Source organism: Phycodurus eques, chromosome 2, assembly GCF_024500275.1.
Source record: "Phycodurus eques isolate BA_2022a chromosome 2, UOR_Pequ_1.1, whole genome shotgun sequence".
Taxonomy (NCBI): Eukaryota; Metazoa; Chordata; class Actinopteri; order Syngnathiformes; family Syngnathidae; genus Phycodurus; species Phycodurus eques.
Window position 1 is genome coordinate 38,235,308 of NC_084526.1, and position 17,500 is coordinate 38,252,807.

The window sequence follows — 17,500 nt, forward strand, 5'->3', positions numbered from 1 at the left end:
CAGTGTGAGCTGGGCAGTGGCCGAAGGCGGAGACCTTTGCCATCCGATCACCGGCCACAGAAGCTGGCTCTAGGGACGTGGGATGTCACTTCTCTGGCAAAGGAGCCTGCGTTAGTGTATGAGGTTGAGAAGTTCCCACTAGATATTGTTGGGCTCGCCTCCACACACGGCTTGGGCTCTGGTACCAGTCCTCTTAAGAGGGATTCGACTCTCTTCCACTCTGGAGTTGCCCATGGTGAGAGGCGCCGAGCAGGTGTAGGTATATTTGTTGAAGAGTTCAAGTATCTTGAGTTCAAGTATCTTGTTCACGAGTCAGGGAAGAATGGAACGAGAGAGTGACCGGCAGATCGGTGCAGCGTCTGCAATGATACGGACTTTGTATCGGTCTGTTGTGATGAAGAAGGAGCTAAGCCGAAAGGCAAATCTCTCAATTTACTGGTCGATCTAAGTTCCTACCCTCACCTATGGTCACGAGCTGTGGGTCGAGTGAGTTTCCTCCGCAGGGTGTCCGGGCTCTCCCTTAGAGACAGGGTGAGAAGCTCGGTCATCCAGGACGGGTTCAGAGTAGAGCCGCTGCTCCTCCACATTGAGAGGAGCCAGATGAGGTGGCTCGGGCATCTGATTAGGATGCCCCCTGGACGGCTCCCTGGTGAGGTGTTCCTGCCACGTCCCACCGGGAGGAGACCCCGGGGACGACCCAGGACACGCTAGAGAGACTACGTCTCTTGGCTGGCTGGGAACGCCTCGCGATCCCTTCGGAAGAGCTAGAGGAATTGGCTGGGGAAAGGGAAGTCTGGGCTTTCCTGCTAAAGCTACTGCCCCCGCGATCCGACCTCGGATCAGCGGAAGAAAAATTATTTATATTATATATATATATATATATATATATATATAAAAATATAAAAAATTCGATACATAGGTGGTGGCCCGAGACAGCGGCGTAGGTAGTGGCCCGGGCCATCTTTAATGTCAGACCCTGAAAAAGTAACTTTTACTCCCTCATTTATAGCCAGTATATAAGCCCCCACTGCCCTAATCTGAAGATGGAAAATCAGAGCGATTGCACAAACATTGGCCTAAAGAGTCAGTCATTCCATTTCAGAAAATAGATGTTTAATGCCCCGAAGAAAAACAAAACAAAACACCGGGATACTCAGGAACAGACATGCAATTGTTATCTCAGGGAAACAACAGCTGTTGACAGAAACATTTTGAGAGCTGAAAAGAAAGATCCTAAGGCCTGGCACACCACAAGCAATGTGACTGATCTGTTGTGCAGTGTGCGGCGTGAGTGGCCGACTATAAAACTATAAGATGAAATGGGTAAAATCAAAATAAAATAAAACGCACTACCTACACAACACATATACATCACATCAGACACGCTAACTGGTGTTAAAAGCCAAGGTAAAAAGATTGGTTTTTAATCAAGGATTTAAAATGGGACAGCGATGAGGTTTGTCTGATGTGGAGTGGCAAAACATTCCACAGTTTTGGAGCTGCAACAGCAAACGCTCGTTAACCTCCAAGTTTAAGCCTGGCTCTGGGCTCTGTCAGGAGCAGCTCGTCAACTGACCTGAAAGAGCGGCTAGGAATGTAGGGGAGAGAGGTACGGTGGGGCAAAGCCATTCAAGGCTTTAAAAGCAAATATAAGTATTTTTAAATGAATCCTAAAACGAACAAGCAACCAGTGGAGCGAAGCTAAAATAGGTGATATATGCTCATACTTTCTTGTGCCAGTTAAAAGTCGAGCCGCTGCATTCAAGCAAGCATATTCAGTCTTATGCAATTTAGTCTATTTTCTTTCGGTTCCAATACTCTCCGATAAATGTCTAAAGACAAACAACAACAAAAACTTTTAACAGTATTTACTTTGTGATCAAATGTTTTCATCCTTTGATTTCTAACCCACAATAATTGACTGATTCACTGTTCTGGAGGACAGTGTACAATATGAACTTGTAATAAAAACACAAAAGTAAACAAACAGCATTACTCAACTGACAAATCATCATGCATGATACACTGACATTGACTGTTGACATGAACGTACCATTTTTTAACACTTGAACTGCCTGCTGATATTTCAGCATTATAAATGAAGAATAGGGGGTAATTGCAAATCCATATATACAGAAGATTTTTTGAAAACGGAATAGCCTCACCTAAAGCCCCATCCATCAATAGCACTGGCAAAGATCACATTTCCTTGGTCGGGAGAGAAGTACAGATGAGAGTCATCAGCCGCCTCTAGCCCTGCACTCCAATCATACACTTGATCTCCAGGCGGTGCCCCACTCCCTTTTTCCTCTTTTGCTTTCTCTGCTTGTTCCTCCATCACTCTGGATGTGAACAAGGTTCCTGTCACTGCATTCACCTTGAAGAAAACGCATAATGACATCACAGTACTGTATTTGAAATATGTTTGAAGCCTACAAGGGTGTGTGTTAGACCATTGCTAGATCTTCACCTGTTCCATGATCTTTTGCAAGTGGGTGTAAGCCTCCTGAGGGGTAAGCTTCAGCTCCATGATAAGGCGGTCTACTTTATTAATAACCAGAACAGGCCTGATGTTCTCCAACCATGCCTGTCGCAGCACGACCTGGGTCTATCATGACACATGCAAACAAAACACATTTTTCAAACATGAAAATCAAGGAAAACAAGCCTTAGTTAAACCTGCATTTCCCTTAATAGCGTGATGTGACTTTTTCATTTTAAAATTGTTTTAAAAGGGTTCTTTTCAATTACCTCTCCAAAAAATGTTCACTTCATTTTCAAGACCGAAAAATGTAAAAAGTATTTCAGTTAGACCACTGAACATTATTGAGGTCCTCAAAACAAAAACAAACATACAAGGTCATCATCTGAAACGGTGTAGTCAGTACCTCTAAATCAAACAACAGATGCATCTTGATACACTTGTCATGTTTTAATTGCAACAGCAGCAACACTACACTACTATCCATCCATCTTCTACCGCTTATCCGAGGTCGGGTAGGGGGGCAGTAGCTTTAGCAGGGAAGCCCAGACTGCCCTTTCCCCTGCCACTTCATCCATCTCTTCCGGGGGGATTCCGAGGCGTTCCCAGGCCAGCCGAAGGATGTAGTCTCTCCAGCGTCTCCTGGGTTGTCCCCGGGGTATCCTCCCGGTGGGACGTGCCCGGAACACCTCAACAGGGAGGCGTCCGGGAGGCATCCGAATCAGATGCCCCAGCCACCTCATTTGGCTCCTCTCAATGTGAAGGAGCAACGGCTCTACTCTGAGATCCTCCCGGATTACCGAGCTTCTCACTCTACTAGACTAATACTACTTAGTATCTGTCAGGAAACAATCTGGAAAATACGATCTACATCTTCCGAAGACTTGGAGTAGTGGAAGTTAATCACTTTTTATGCTAAAAAAAACTTCAGCTTTCATAAATTCTGTTGTAGTTACGTGAGACACACACAACTTTGTCTGGTTTGCCATTGAAATTTCAGCCACCACAGCAATGGTTGTCTGTTTTGCCGTGGAGGAAACTGCAGTAAAACCATCACCATGTTGGAATAAAGTCTCTGATGGAGTTGCTTCTGCAGCTTTCATGTGTTTCTTCTCCTTCACTTGGATTGGATTACCAGTGCCACTTCTCCCATGCTGGTTACGTCAGAGGTCTTGGAGCAATGTCTGCATTTTGTGCGTCAGTGGTAGAGGTCCTTCAGTTGTAAAGTTTAAACTTCTTGCAAACATCTCATTGTTGAAACAACATTTTCATGGCATTTTGCTTGAAAATACAAAATTTCAGAATCCACACTGAGCGGAGAGTGGTTGAGTGCGGCAGTGAACACTCCACTTGCTTGCTTTATGCCAACGTCATTACCTATATACACGTGAACAAAATTGTTGGCACTCCTCCCAATGAAAGAAAAAAAAACAGTGGTCACAGAAATAACTTGAATCTGACAAAATTAATAAATAAACATTTAATGAAAATCTATGAAAACCAGGCATTGCTTTTGAATTGTGATTCAACAGAATTATTATAAAAAAATAAAATAAAAATAAAAAACTCATGAAACAGACCTGACCAAAAATGATGGTACCCGAAGCTTAATATTTTGTTGCACAACCTTTTGAGCCAATCACTGCAATCAAATTATTTTTGTAAGTTTCAATGAGACTTCTGCACCTCTCAGCAGGTATTTCGGCCCACTTTTCATGAGCAAACTGATCTAATCTCAGATATGATGGGTGCTTTCTCCAGATGGCATGTTTCAGCTACTTCTACAGATGTTCAAAACAACTTAGATCAGGGTTTATAGAAGGCCCCTTCAAAATAGTCCAATGTTTCGCTCATAGCTATTCTTGGGTCATTATCCTGTTGCAAGACCCATGACCTGCGACTGAGACCAAGCTTTCTGACACTGAGCAGCACATTTCTCTCTCGAATACCTTCATAGTCTTGAGATTTAATTGTACACTGCAGAGATTCAAGACACCCTGTGTGAAATGCAGCAAACCAGCCCCAGAACATAAGAGAGCTCCTCCATGTTTCACAGTAGGGACAGTGTTGCTTCATTTTCAAGCCTGGATCAATGCAGTGGGTTGCATCAGGAAGGGCATCCGGCTTAAAACTTTGGCAAACAAATATGAGTGTTCATCCAAAGAATTCCATAACGGAGCGGTCGTGGCCTGGGTTAACAACGTCCGCCACCGGCGCTGTCAACTTGCAGGGCGCCGGTGGAAATTCAGCTACTGTGGGTCGAAATCGAAGAAGAAGAGGTGGGAACCGGGTTCTTCGGCAGAAAGAGAAGAGGAAAGCACAGAGCCTAGAACAGAATGTGGGGACTTTGAGTGTTGGGACTATGACAGGCAAATTTCGGGAGTTGGTTGACATGATGATTAGGTAAAAGGTTGATATATTGTGTGTCCAGGAGACCAGGTGGAAAGGCAGTAAGGCTAGAAGTTTAGGGGCAGGGTTTGAGTTATTTTACCATGGTGTAGCTGGGAAGAGAAATGGAGTCGGGGTTATTTTAAAAGAAGAGTTGGCTAAGAATGTCTTGGAGGTAAAAAGAGTATCAGATCGAGTGATGAGGCTGAAATTTGAAATTGAGGGTGTTATGTATAATGTGATTAGTGGCTATGCCCCAAAGGTAAGATGTGACCTAGAGGTGAAAGAGAAATTCTGGAAGGAGCTAGACGAAGTAGTTCTGAGCATCCCAGACACAGAGAGTCGTGATTGGTGCAGATTGTAATGGACATGTTGGTGAAGGAAATGGGTGATGAAGAAGTGATGGGTAAGTACGGCATCCAGGAAAGGAACTTGGAGGGACAGATGGTGGTAGACTTTGCAAAAAGGATGCAAATGGCTGTAGTGAACTATTTTTTCCAGAAGAGGCAGGAACATAGGGTGACCTACAAGAGCGGAGGTAGAAGCACGCAGGTGGATTACATCTTGTGCAGACGATCTGAAGGAGGTTACTGACTGTAAGGTAGGTGGTAGGGGAGAGTGTGGCTAGACAGCATATGATGGTGGTGTTTCAGATGACTCTGGTGGTGGGAAGGAAGATTAGGAAGATAAAGGCAGAGTAGAGAACCATGTGGTGGAAGCTGAGACAGGACGAGTGTTGTGCAGCTTTTCAGGAAGAGGTGAGACAGGCTCTCGGTGGACAGGAGGAGCTTCCAGAAGCTTTTTCTTTCTGATGAAGTCCTCTGTTGTGTTGGCAGTGTGTTTTGGGTCACTGTCTTGTTGCATGATGAAGCTTCTCCTGATTAGTTTGGATGCATTTTTCTGTAAATTGCCAGACAAAACAGTTTCGCAGACTTCAGAATTCATTCTGCTTCCACCATCGTGAGTTACATCATCAATAAAGACAACTGAGGCTGTCCCTAGGGTCAAAATAGTTTCAATCTTTTCTAGGGGTACCATCATTTTTGTCCAGGCATGGTTCATGATTTTTTTAATTTTAAATAATTCTGTTGAACCACAATTCAAATGCAATGTCTGATTTTCATGGGTTAATTTTCATAAAATGTTCATTTATTGTTAATGTTACTTTTGTCAGATTCAAGTTATTTCTGTGAGCACTGTGGATTTTTTTGTCATTAACAGGGAGATACCACCAATTTTGCATGTCTATAGAGAGAACGGTGCAATTCCGTATCAATTTAAATTTTAATTGCACTGCCTTGCCCCATTTTATTTATGTTTTACACGTTGTTTTCTAAACATTATCCAATATTTCCATGACTTTTCTAAAACTTTATAGAAAATTTAATTTTTCATTAGAAAAGAAAAATGTCTTCTCAATTTCCATAACTTTTTCAGGTTTTTTTCATAACTGTACAACCCTGTTTAAACGTTTATCACCGGTGTCAAACTCATTATTGTCACGGGCCACATTATAGTTATGGTTTCCCTCGGAGGCCCGTAATGACTGTGAACCCATATAAATATGATTGTCTCATATTATTGATATGAGGACTGGCACGCTGCCAGAACTAAGACAAGAGCGAGCAAAATCCTCTTGGACCCTCCACGTCCTGGCCACCACCTCTTCCAGCTCCTTCCCTCATGTAGGCGCTACCGAACAATGCAAAGTGAAACAACCAGACATTCCAACAGCTTCTTCCCTCTTACCATTAACTTCTTAAAACAGTTCACTGACAATTCCATTGCAACATGCTGCCAATTTTTTTGTGTGTGTTGTTTCTTTCTGTCGGGCCAATTTTACATTCCTCGTGCACTCACTGTAGTAGTCTCGCCACGCTGTGCAATTTGCATACGTGTTGTTGACCAATACTGGCCACTCATGTACCGGAGTACCATCTGCAACATTTGTACAATCGACATTGTCCCAGATTATAGCACTACTAGTCACTTTCAACTGCATATATTTCTTGAAGTCTCTGCGCCCTTTGCACAATGGTCATTGCACAGGACTATTGTTCTATTAGTCATTTCAAACTGTTCCAATTGCTTGGAGGACTCTGCATCTTTTTGCACAATTGTCAAAAATAAATAAATAAAATAAAAATAAATAACTAAATATATTGTACCGGCATTACCACATTACTGGCAACCTTTTATTGCTCAGTGACTTTTATTTTATTTATTTTTTTTAATGCCTTTATGTCTCAAAAGTATTCTCTGTCAATTAACTGTCTGTTGTTGTACTAGAGCGGCTCAAACTACCGGAGACAAAATCGGCGTGTGTTTTTGACATACTTGGCAAATAAAGATGATGATTCTGATTCTGGTTAGCTGTAGCTCATAGGTAGCTGGGGTGACGCAAAATAGCATGCAACAAGCATGCCACCCCCCAACAGCGGAAATTAGTGAGGTTAAGCGTCCCGCTCCACTTTGGGCTAGCCACTACTAGCATGATGACTGAAAATCCACCCGGTTCCCATTCACTCACGCACTCATCAGAATCAGAATCCTCTTTATTTGCCAAGTATGTCCAAAAAACACACAAGGAATTTGTCTCCGGTAGTTGGAGCCGCTCTAGTATGACAACAGACAGTCAATTGACAGAGAACACTTTTGAGACATAAAGACATTGACAAAAAAAAAAAAAAAAAACATGCACAGAAGAATTATTACAGGAAAAAAGACGTTCATTTTTGTTGTTAATATGTGTTTATGTTACCAGTAGTTTCGTTCGATGTATGCGTTATCTAACATTTATGCATATTTCACATTTGTGGTTGATTTATGGCACGATGTCCTTATCGATCAATGACTGTAGGTCGTGTCAAAATGACCTCCCAGTCAATTCAACGGGATATTTAGGAGAACTTTTATGTCGGTGAAGTCTTTCGGTCCGAGGCCGAAAATGCCCGCGAAATTTCGGTGCATCACTAGTCTAGAGTAGAAAGGCGAAGAGAGAAACATACCTGTGGACAGACTCCCTCCACGGCATCAACAACAACAATGGCACCATCACACAGCCGGACAGCAGTGGAAACCTCAGAAGAGAAGTCAACGTGCCCCGGAGAGTCAATCAAATTCAGTAAGTAATCTTTACCACCTGATGGGAAAAATAGGTAATTAGAGTATAGTCACAACAGTTATTAATCTTAAGTGTGCAAGTAAAGTTTCATCTTATTTTATTTGTGCATACAGTGCAATGAATAAGTATTGGCTCAATTCTCAAATCATTTTTTTTGCATTGTATCCTCACTTTAAGATCATCAAAGACATTTAAATATCAGAAAAAAATAACTGAACATAAAATGCTGTTTTTAAATGGTGATTTTATTTACGAAAGGCCCAGCAAACTAATCGAATAGATTTGGCACTAACCCAGGGCATTGCAATCTCAAATGTAATGGTACTCCCTCATACCATTGCTACAGTGGAGGAAATAATTATTTTATCATTCAATGATTTTGGAAGTTAACGCACTGACAAAGACATGAATGGTCTATAATTTTAATAGCGGGTATTTTAATGTCCTGTGATTGGCTGGCGACCGGTTCAGGGTGTACCACGCCTCCCGCCCGAAGATAGCTGTGATAGGCTCTAGCAGTCCGCGACCCTAGTGAGGATTAGCAGTATGGAAAATGGATGGATGGAGGTGTATTTTAACAAGGAGAGAGAATATCTAAAAGAAAATCTCAAAAATCACATTAAACAAAATTTTCAAATTATTTTTCATTTCAGTGAGTGAAGTAAGTACGATATTTAATCCCCTATCAAAACATGACTTAGTACTTGGTGGAGAACCCCAAGTACAGAGGTCGGACGTTTCTTGTGGTTGAACACAGGTTTGCACACATCTCAGGAAGAATTTTGGACCAGTCCTCTTTGCAGATACTCTCCAAATACTTAAGGTTCCGAGGCTGTCCCTTGGCAAGTCGAAGCTTCAGCTCCCTCCGCAGATTTTCTATGGGATTTACAGTCCCCTCCAAAAGTATAACGGCATAGTCAATTCCTTTGTTTTTGTCGTATACAAGACGTATGTGTTTCAGATCAAAAGATGAATATGAGACAGAATTCCAGCTTTTATTTCATGGTATTTACATCTAGATGTGCCAAACAACTCAGGACAGAGCACCATTTGTTTGAAGCCACTCACTTTTCAATTGAACAAAAGTGTGACGTTATAACGTCATTATAACCCTAACTTGCTATAACTGCATCAAGCCTGCGACCCATTGACTTCACCAGAGAGTTGCGTTCTTCATTTGAAATGGTTTTCCAGGCCTTTACTGCAGCCTCCTTCAGTTCTTCTTTGTTTTTGTTTTTTTCTTTGTTTCGGTTTCTGACTGTTGTCTTTGGTTTGTTTCTTCAAAGCTCTCACAATGTTTCTGTCCTTTGGTTGTTTCTTGACAGCTCTCACAATGTTTCTGTCATCAATTGCTGTTGATACCCTTGGCCGCCCTGTTCGATGTCTGTTGCTCAGTACACCAGTAGTTTCCTTTTCACGACATTCCAAATTGTTGCATTGGCTATGCCCAATGTTTGTGCAATATATCTGCTTCAGCTTCAAAATGGTTTGCTTTTCTCCCATAGACAGCTCTCTGGTCTTCATGTTTGCTTAACAGCAAATGTAGTTTTCGCTGGTGAAACCCAAAGCCAAAAACAAGCACTATCTGTTTAAGCAATCAATCTAAAAGGCAACACCTGAGCAACTAGAAACACAAATCAGTCACATGTTCCAATACAATGTTCCAAATGTTGCTTTTCCTCACTTGAAAAGTGGGTGGCTTCAAACAAAAGGTGCTCTCTCCTGAGTTGTTTAACACATCTAGATGTAAATACCATGAAATAAAAGGTGGAATTCTGAACCTTTGTCTCATATTCATCTTTTGACCAACCAATAACATGGGCCAATAACTGGCCCATGCCATCCAACTCTTGATTTCTTCAAGACATATGTCTGGAGGTTGGTTAAATGATTAGTTTCATTGATAAGTTGTGTGTCATCTGCCTAACAATGGAAGTTAACAAAACTTTTTATAATAATGCTACCAAAGGGAATCATATAAAGACTAAACAGCACTGGTCCAAGTACGGAGCTTGTGGGAGTTTTATATGTATAGAGTTTTTGTTACCAATACTTGCAAACTACTAGTGGTCTAACAATTATGATTCAAACCAATTTATGGCAGTTTCTTTAATACTAGTGAGATGCTCTAAACTCCATAATAGGATGTGATGGTCAAGTGCGTCAAAAGGCTCTACTAAGGTCTAAAATGACAAATACGGAGAGAAGGCCTTTGTTAGAGACAACAAGGAGGTGATTAATAACTTTCACTAGCGCTGTTTTAGTAGTATGAGGGAGTCCAATTTCAGACAAAGTGGGTTCTTAAAAAGTCAAAACTATTTGGCAACTGTTTTCTCAAGATTCCTGAACAGGATGACACCTGACTGTTATACCATGGTGTCTTAATTTTATTCTATTAGAAAATTGGCCAACTGTATGAAATTAATTTCGAACAAAGGCACATAAGTGTGGAAAAAGAAAACCGAACTCACTGTGATCAGCATGTGCCAGAATCCAAATGTTTCTGATTCTGTATATTTAATACAGACAGGAGTTTTAAACAGCTCAATGATGGTGAATCTATACCTTACCCTCTTGGTAATGAAGAGAGATGGCACTGGACTTCATGGTAATTCCTCTGATCTGCTCATCCTCTCTGCTGTCCAGATATCTAAGCTGGAAGATTGGCACCACCCCAGAGCATGAGGAGGAAACGGAAAGCAGGTCCTATTGAAAACTAGGGCTGCACGATATTGGAAAATAAATTACATTGCGATTTTTTGTAAACAGCCGAGATTTATTGCGATATGAAATAATACATGATCAATTTTGGGAAAGTTCATTTTCTACGCGAACTAGTTCAAAGTTCAGGTCCATCGTTCCAAAAATGAACAGTTCAGTTCATAATTCAAAATTTTGAACTAGGTTCACTGGTCCCAAAACGAACAACTTTATAGTTATTTTCCCCCTCTCAACATGTTGCTGATAGGCTATTACCCTCAAAGTACTGGCATTTCATTTGGGTTTCACCCTACAATCTAAAAAAACAAGAGGAAAAATTGTTTCTGGAAGAGTGTCTGTCTTATATTACAAGTTAAAACAAAAACAGGACTTTTGTCAATGTGCAAAACAAAAACAGGCATCATAGTATGACAGGAACGATGGTGAAAGGACATTGATAACTTTGCATTCCTCACAGCTCTGGGTGACTCTACAGTGGAACCTCGATAAAAAGGACTAATGGGGGTGGGGGGTTGTCCGTTTTAGCCAATCGCCTGTTACATTTAAGGCCATATTAGGGTTGGGCATTGAGAATCAAGAACCGATTGGAACCGGGATTAACATTCCTGTTCTCCCAGAATCGTGCAAATTTAAAACATTTGGTTCCCAGTTTTGATGCCTACAGTCCGCCGACCCCAAAAAAGAAAGCGGCGAAAACCAACGAAGAAGAATGCGCACGAAGACATGCTTGTGCCCAATGGCAGCGGCGAACAAAAGTGTTAACGATGTTAAAATAAATGACCAGTCACCTCAGTGCAACACTTGGATTAAGACTATATTGTGCAAAGGAGCTTTCACGATGTGTAAAGAACTGACGCGCTCCCTCCTGCTCCGAGCGTCAGCCTTCACCACGTGGAACTTCAGTGGAGTCAAACTGGGTGAGTAAAACAATAAAATACATCTATGCCAACATTGAGCCAGCTAACAAGTTGAACAGTGGGTTGTACTCGTGCACTAATGGTTTTTAGCATTTATTTTAATTTTCAAACCAACATAAGAGCTGATGACAGACACAAAAATAAAATATCACTTCACCATACTGTAAAGAAAGTAGAAACAGTTGCATTACAAGCTTAACATTGAGCTAAAACGTCACCAAAGGTCAAACTAGCAACTTTACATCTCAATGAATTGGAAAAAAAATCACAAAACGTCTCACAGTATCACAAACACTAACCTTGTGCCTCAACAGTGGGTAGGTAAAGGAATCAATGTTTTACAGAGCATTTGGTTCCATTTCATTACTCTTTTTCTTGCGTCTCATTTTACTTTCATTTTTACTGCTGCCCTGTGAATAGGGTTGGGGATCGAGAATCGATTGGAAACGGGACTAAAGTTCCGGTTCTCCCGGAATCGTTCAAATTAAAAAATTCCAGTTCCCAGTTACGATGCTTAGTTCGCCGTCGCCATAGGAAGTGGCAAAAACCAAAGACGAAGCGGCGAAAACCAACGAAGAAGAAAAACGTGCAGAAAGACAAATTAATGACCAGTCGCCTCAGTGGAATAAGATTATCTTGTGCAAGGAGGCTTTCACTACATGTAGCGCGCTCCGAGCCTCAGCCGACACCGCTCGGAGCTACAGTGAAGTCAACTATCAGTCAATTGGGTGAGTGAAACAATAAAATACATCTTTGCCAACATTGAGACAGCTAACAATTCAAACGGTTGGTTGCACTTTTGCACTGATGGGTTTTCGCGTTTATTTTAGTCTGCAAACCAACGTAAGAGCCGAAAAAAAAAAAAAAAAAAAAGCTCAACATTGAGCTAAAATTTCAGCGTAGCAACTTTACATCACAATGAATTGGGACAAAATCCACAAACATCTCAGAGTATCGCAAACACTAACCTTGTGCCTCACCCGTGGGTAAGGAAAGGAATCAATGTTTTATAGCATTTGGTTCCATGAATTTCAAAAAAATAATAAAGTAAAAATAAATCACTAGTGCCGTGTGAAGTTACTTTTCGTGCCGAAATGCTGAATTCCGGTGTGTAGCCTTCAAAATAAAAGGCTACAAGCTTAAAACAGGAACTCAAGTTAAATCTTGCACATATAAACCATTTGACGGGATAAAACAGTCCCAAATTACGATTTTAACAATCCTATATTTTACTTTTAGCATCAATCAATGAATAATAAGTGAATTGGCTTAGTTCCACACACATTGCCTTTTAGATCATAAGTTTGATATTGATACTGGTTATAAAGAACCCCAAGTCAAATGTTCATTTGCTGCAGGCTGCTAAAAAAAAAATGGATGTTCATAATTTGAACACCGTTTATTTAAACCACACAAACTTTTTTTGACCCAGCCCCCTAAAAGAATCAGAATCAACAGTTGTTTGGAACCAGAATCAAAATGAGGAACCGGAATCGGGACCGGAATCACTCAAATTCAAACGATGCCAAATCCTAGTATTAATATATGACATTGATGTCCAATGTATTAACATATTAGGCTTTCATTTTGAAGTTGGCCGTCAAAGCACATTGGCGGTGTGTTACCTTTTAGTTCATAGGTTTGACAGTGATACTCACTATTAAGAAACCCATGTCAACCGTTTGTTTTAGTCTAGTCTATGCTGTGGGCTGCTAAGAAAATGGATGTTCATAATTTGGACACTCTTTATTTAAACCATGCAAACCTTTTTGACCCAGCCCCCTAAAAGAACCGGAATCGAGAATCGTTTGGAACCGGAATCGAAATGAGGAACCAGAATCGGGACCGAAATCGCTCGAATTCAAACAATGCCCGACCCTAGGTCATATACACCCATATTACTGCAAAGTACAAAATTGTTTTGTAGGTTATTTTTCGTGGCCTAAAACGTCCAGTACAGTACAAAGTTATTGTGAATAAATATTTTAAAAAGCTTGAAAATGTTTCACATTTGATCCAAACTTACCACACTGGCATGCTTGGTCATGGTGACATTGTTGACGTACAGTACTCATCATAGGAGAGTCGGTTTCATGTGTCGCGAGGAATTAGTGTGCTTCCTAGTTCCAAATCGGTTGCCAAAGATGAACAGCTTGACAAAAAATATTACTGTACCATAAATAACAGGTTCCAGACTCCAAAGACTTGTGTTTTGTATTCATCAGAAGGTATACGTTATATAAAATAGATTCCGAAACACGACACCCTAGTGTGCATAGAGCTATCAGAGGTGCAATGGGAATTATCCAATTTAATTTGAGTTGACTGAAAATTATTTATAAATTACAAATATGTCACTCTGCATCTAGCTATACCAGCCACATATTGTAAAAGGCAGAACAATTAAATGTTCTTACCTAACCTGGCAGAAGGTACGATAAACTTGTGTATCCACCTGTTCTCATTCATGCGAGTATATCAGCTTTGTGATCAATTAAAAAGGCCCATATTTTCCACAGAGTTAGTAAATTTGTGAGGAAATTGAGATGACATGATTATTTCAGAATTTTTGTTTGGTGGTGTGCCTTGAGATTTTTCTTCAGACTTGGCCAGTCAATCTCATACAGATCGAGACAACCATTAAAACTCAGATAAATCATAATGATTTTTCATATTGATGTGATAAAATGTACAATTTTATATATTAAAAAAAATGTGCTGACCAAGTTGGATTTTTCATAGCATTTACTGTGGCGCATCCATAGAGCAAAACAGTACACAAAGAACATAAAAAGAATCAAAGGGATATCAGTGAATGTGTAAACGTTATGACACGATGTATTTGGCTCTCTCTTTTTTTTTTCTTTCCCCCCCCCATCTGCCAGTTAAGAGGGGAGTGTGGACATTTTATATCCAATACTGGATGTATGCAGACAAAAACTTACCTTCCCTATCTGGCGACTTGATATGATACCATTGCTTGCCACTAAGCAATCTGCAAGAGTAGTTTTGCCTGAACAAATGAAAATATATTGTTCATTTAAACCCTTTAATACAAATACAATGTTATAACAGGAACATCATGTACTACTTTTTTATCAAACAACTATTCCGAACTATATCAAGAATTCATCAGGGACAAAGTGGCGATTTTGACATTTCAACAACATGGTTCCACAATAGCTAATCTTGTTTTAAACGTGAGAAAAGGGATAGTCCATTTCCTGTACTATTACTCTTATTTTCAACGTGATAAAAAGAATAATATATTTAACTGTCCTAAATATACGTTGAATGTGATTTGCAAATCATTGTATTCTGTTTTTATTTGTTTAACATGTCCCACTTCATTGGAATTGGGGTTGTATACGTATCCATATACACACACGTATACGTATACAATGATTTGCTAATCATGTTTAACCTATATTTAATTGAATACACTACAAAGCCAAGATATTTAATGTTCAAACTGATAAACATTGTTTTTAGCAAATAATCATTCACTTGGAATTTTATGGCTGCAACACATTCCAAAAAAGCTGGGACAGGTGGCAAAAAAGACTGTGAAAGTTGAGGAATGCTCATCAAACACCTGTTTGGAACATCCCACAGGTGAACAAGCTAATTGGGAACAGGTGGGTGCCATGATTGGGTATAAAATGAGCTTCCCTGAATTGCTCAGTCATTTACAAGCAAAGATGGGGCGAGGTTCACCTCTTTGTGAACAAGTGCGTGAGAAAATAGTCGAACAGTTTAAGGACAAAGTTCCTCAATGTACAACTGCAACGAATTTAGGGATTTCATCGTCTACGGTCCAGAATATCATCAAAAGGTTCAGAGAATCTGGAGAAATCACTGCATGTAAGCGGCAAGACCGAAAACCAACATTGAATGCCCGTGACCTTCGATCCGTCAGGCGGCACTGCATCAAAAACCGACATCAATGTGTAAAGGATATCACCACATGGGCTCAGGAACACTTCAGAAAACCAATGTCAGTAAATACAGTTCGGCGCTACATCCGTAAGTGCAACTTGAAACTCTACTATGCAAAGCAAAAGCCATTTATCAACAACACCCAGAAACGCCGCCGGCTTCTCTGGGCCCGAGCTCATCTAAGATGGACTGATGCAAAGTGGTAAGTGTTCTGCGGTCCAACGAGTCCACATTTCAAATTGTTTTTGGAAATTGTGGCCGTCGTGTCCTCCGAGCCAAAGAGGAAAAGAATCATCCGGACTGTTATGGACGCAAAGTTCAAAAGCCAGCATCTGTGATGGTAAGGGGTTGTGTTAGTGCCAATGGCATGGGTAACTTACACATATGTGATGCCACCATTAATGCTGAAAGGTGCATACAGGTTTTGGAGAAACATGTGCTGCCATCCAAGCAACGTCTTTTTCGTAGACACCCCTGGTTATTTCAGCAAGACAATGCCAAACCACATTCTGCACGTATTACAACAGCGTGGCTTCATAGTAAAAGAGTGCGGGTACTAGACTGGCCTGCCTGCAGTCCAGACTTGTCTGCCATTGAAAATGTGTGGCGCATTATGAAGCGTAAAATACGACAACGGAGACCCCGGACTGTTGAACAGCTGAAGCTGTACATCAAGCAAGACTGGGAAATAATTCCACCTAAAAAGCTTCAACAATTAGTGTACTCAGTTCCCAGACGATTATTGAATGTTGTTAAAAGAAAAGTTGATGTAACACAGTGGTAAACATGACCCTGTCCCAGCATTTTTGGAACATGTTGCAGCCATAAAATTCCAAGTTAATGATTATTTGCTAAAAACAAAGTTTATCAGTTTGAACATTAAATATCTTGTCTTTGTAATATCCATCCATCCATTTTCTGAGCCGCTTCTCCTCAGTAGGGTCGCGGGTGTGCTGGAGCCTATCCCAGCTATCATCGGGCAGGAGGCGGGGTACACCCTGAACTGGTTGCCAGCCAATCGCAGGGCACATACAAACAAACAACCATTCACACTCACACCTACGGGCAATTTAGTCTCTTTGTCATATATTCAATTAAATATAGGTTAAACATGATTTGCAAATTATTGTATTCTGCTTTTGTTTAACATAACGTCCCAATTTCATTGGAATTGTACACACACACACTACATTCGGTATTACCACTTGTATAGATTCTATTGTTAAACTCGCTTCAAATGAAAATGCGTGGAAAAGCCAAGGACTAAACTCACCGTGGTCAACATGTGCCAAGATGCAAAGGTTTCTTATATTGGCCGGATTTTTCTGCAGTTCAATGAGCCTTTCCAGACTGGTATGCCCCATGGCGACCCCTAAAATACATGCATACATACATATAATATTACTTGCAATGCATTCGAGTTCGATGGGTGGCAGAAAATACACCTTTCCATCAACAGTACAATGTATTAAGACAATCGGTGCTGTCACTGTAGCACAAAACAAGACAAACCTGATATACTTTAATTACTGTTAAGACCAGGCGCTGTAAACTGGTTTAAACTATGCCACGACTTCTAATGAATCCACACACACATCGACAGCGACGTCCGATTAATTTGAATCCTTGCAGGATATGCTGAGTGTATTCTAATTCACGTGGATAGCCATAGTCACACACAGCTCCTGCTGTTGTTCCGGGCGGAAGAAGTCGCGTAATACGTTTTCAAAGCCCATTTGATAAGTGCGTGTGTTACATTCATGAACATCGGAAAAATGAACATCCTTGTTTTGTGTCCGTGAAATGTATTGAGAAAAAAAAGGACAAAAGTCATAAAACAATGTCGATGCGAGTGTTGAAAATTCAGAAATTCTTGTCTTTTATTCGAGTTACAATTTACTAAGCCTGGTAGATCAGTGATTATCAAAA

At 40.6% G+C, this 17,500-nt stretch overlaps 1 protein-coding gene across 3 annotated transcripts in view; it reads right to left on the minus strand.

The window, feature by feature from the left end:
* Positions 1-17,500, minus strand: part of efl1 (elongation factor like GTPase 1) — a 59,593-nt gene that overhangs the window by 41,716 nt on the left and 377 nt on the right. The window contains exons 1-7 of one of the 3 annotated variants that reach the window (XM_061670581.1): positions 17,084-17,264; positions 16,845-16,943; positions 14,578-14,645; positions 10,565-10,649; positions 7,879-8,012; positions 2,471-2,608; positions 2,166-2,377 (exon numbers count right to left, since the gene is read on the minus strand). In XM_061670581.1, the coding sequence (XP_061526565.1) occupies positions 2,166-2,377; positions 2,471-2,608; positions 7,879-8,012; positions 10,565-10,649; positions 14,578-14,645; positions 16,845-16,935 (728 nt within the window). In that variant the 5' untranslated portion in view covers positions 16,936-16,943; positions 17,084-17,264. Of the gene's footprint in view, positions 1-2,165; positions 2,378-2,470; positions 2,609-7,878; positions 8,013-10,564; positions 10,650-14,577; positions 14,646-16,844; positions 16,944-17,083; positions 17,265-17,500 lie in introns of those variants that run through there. The other 2 variants (XM_061670580.1, XM_061670582.1) reach the window with 2 other exon arrangements.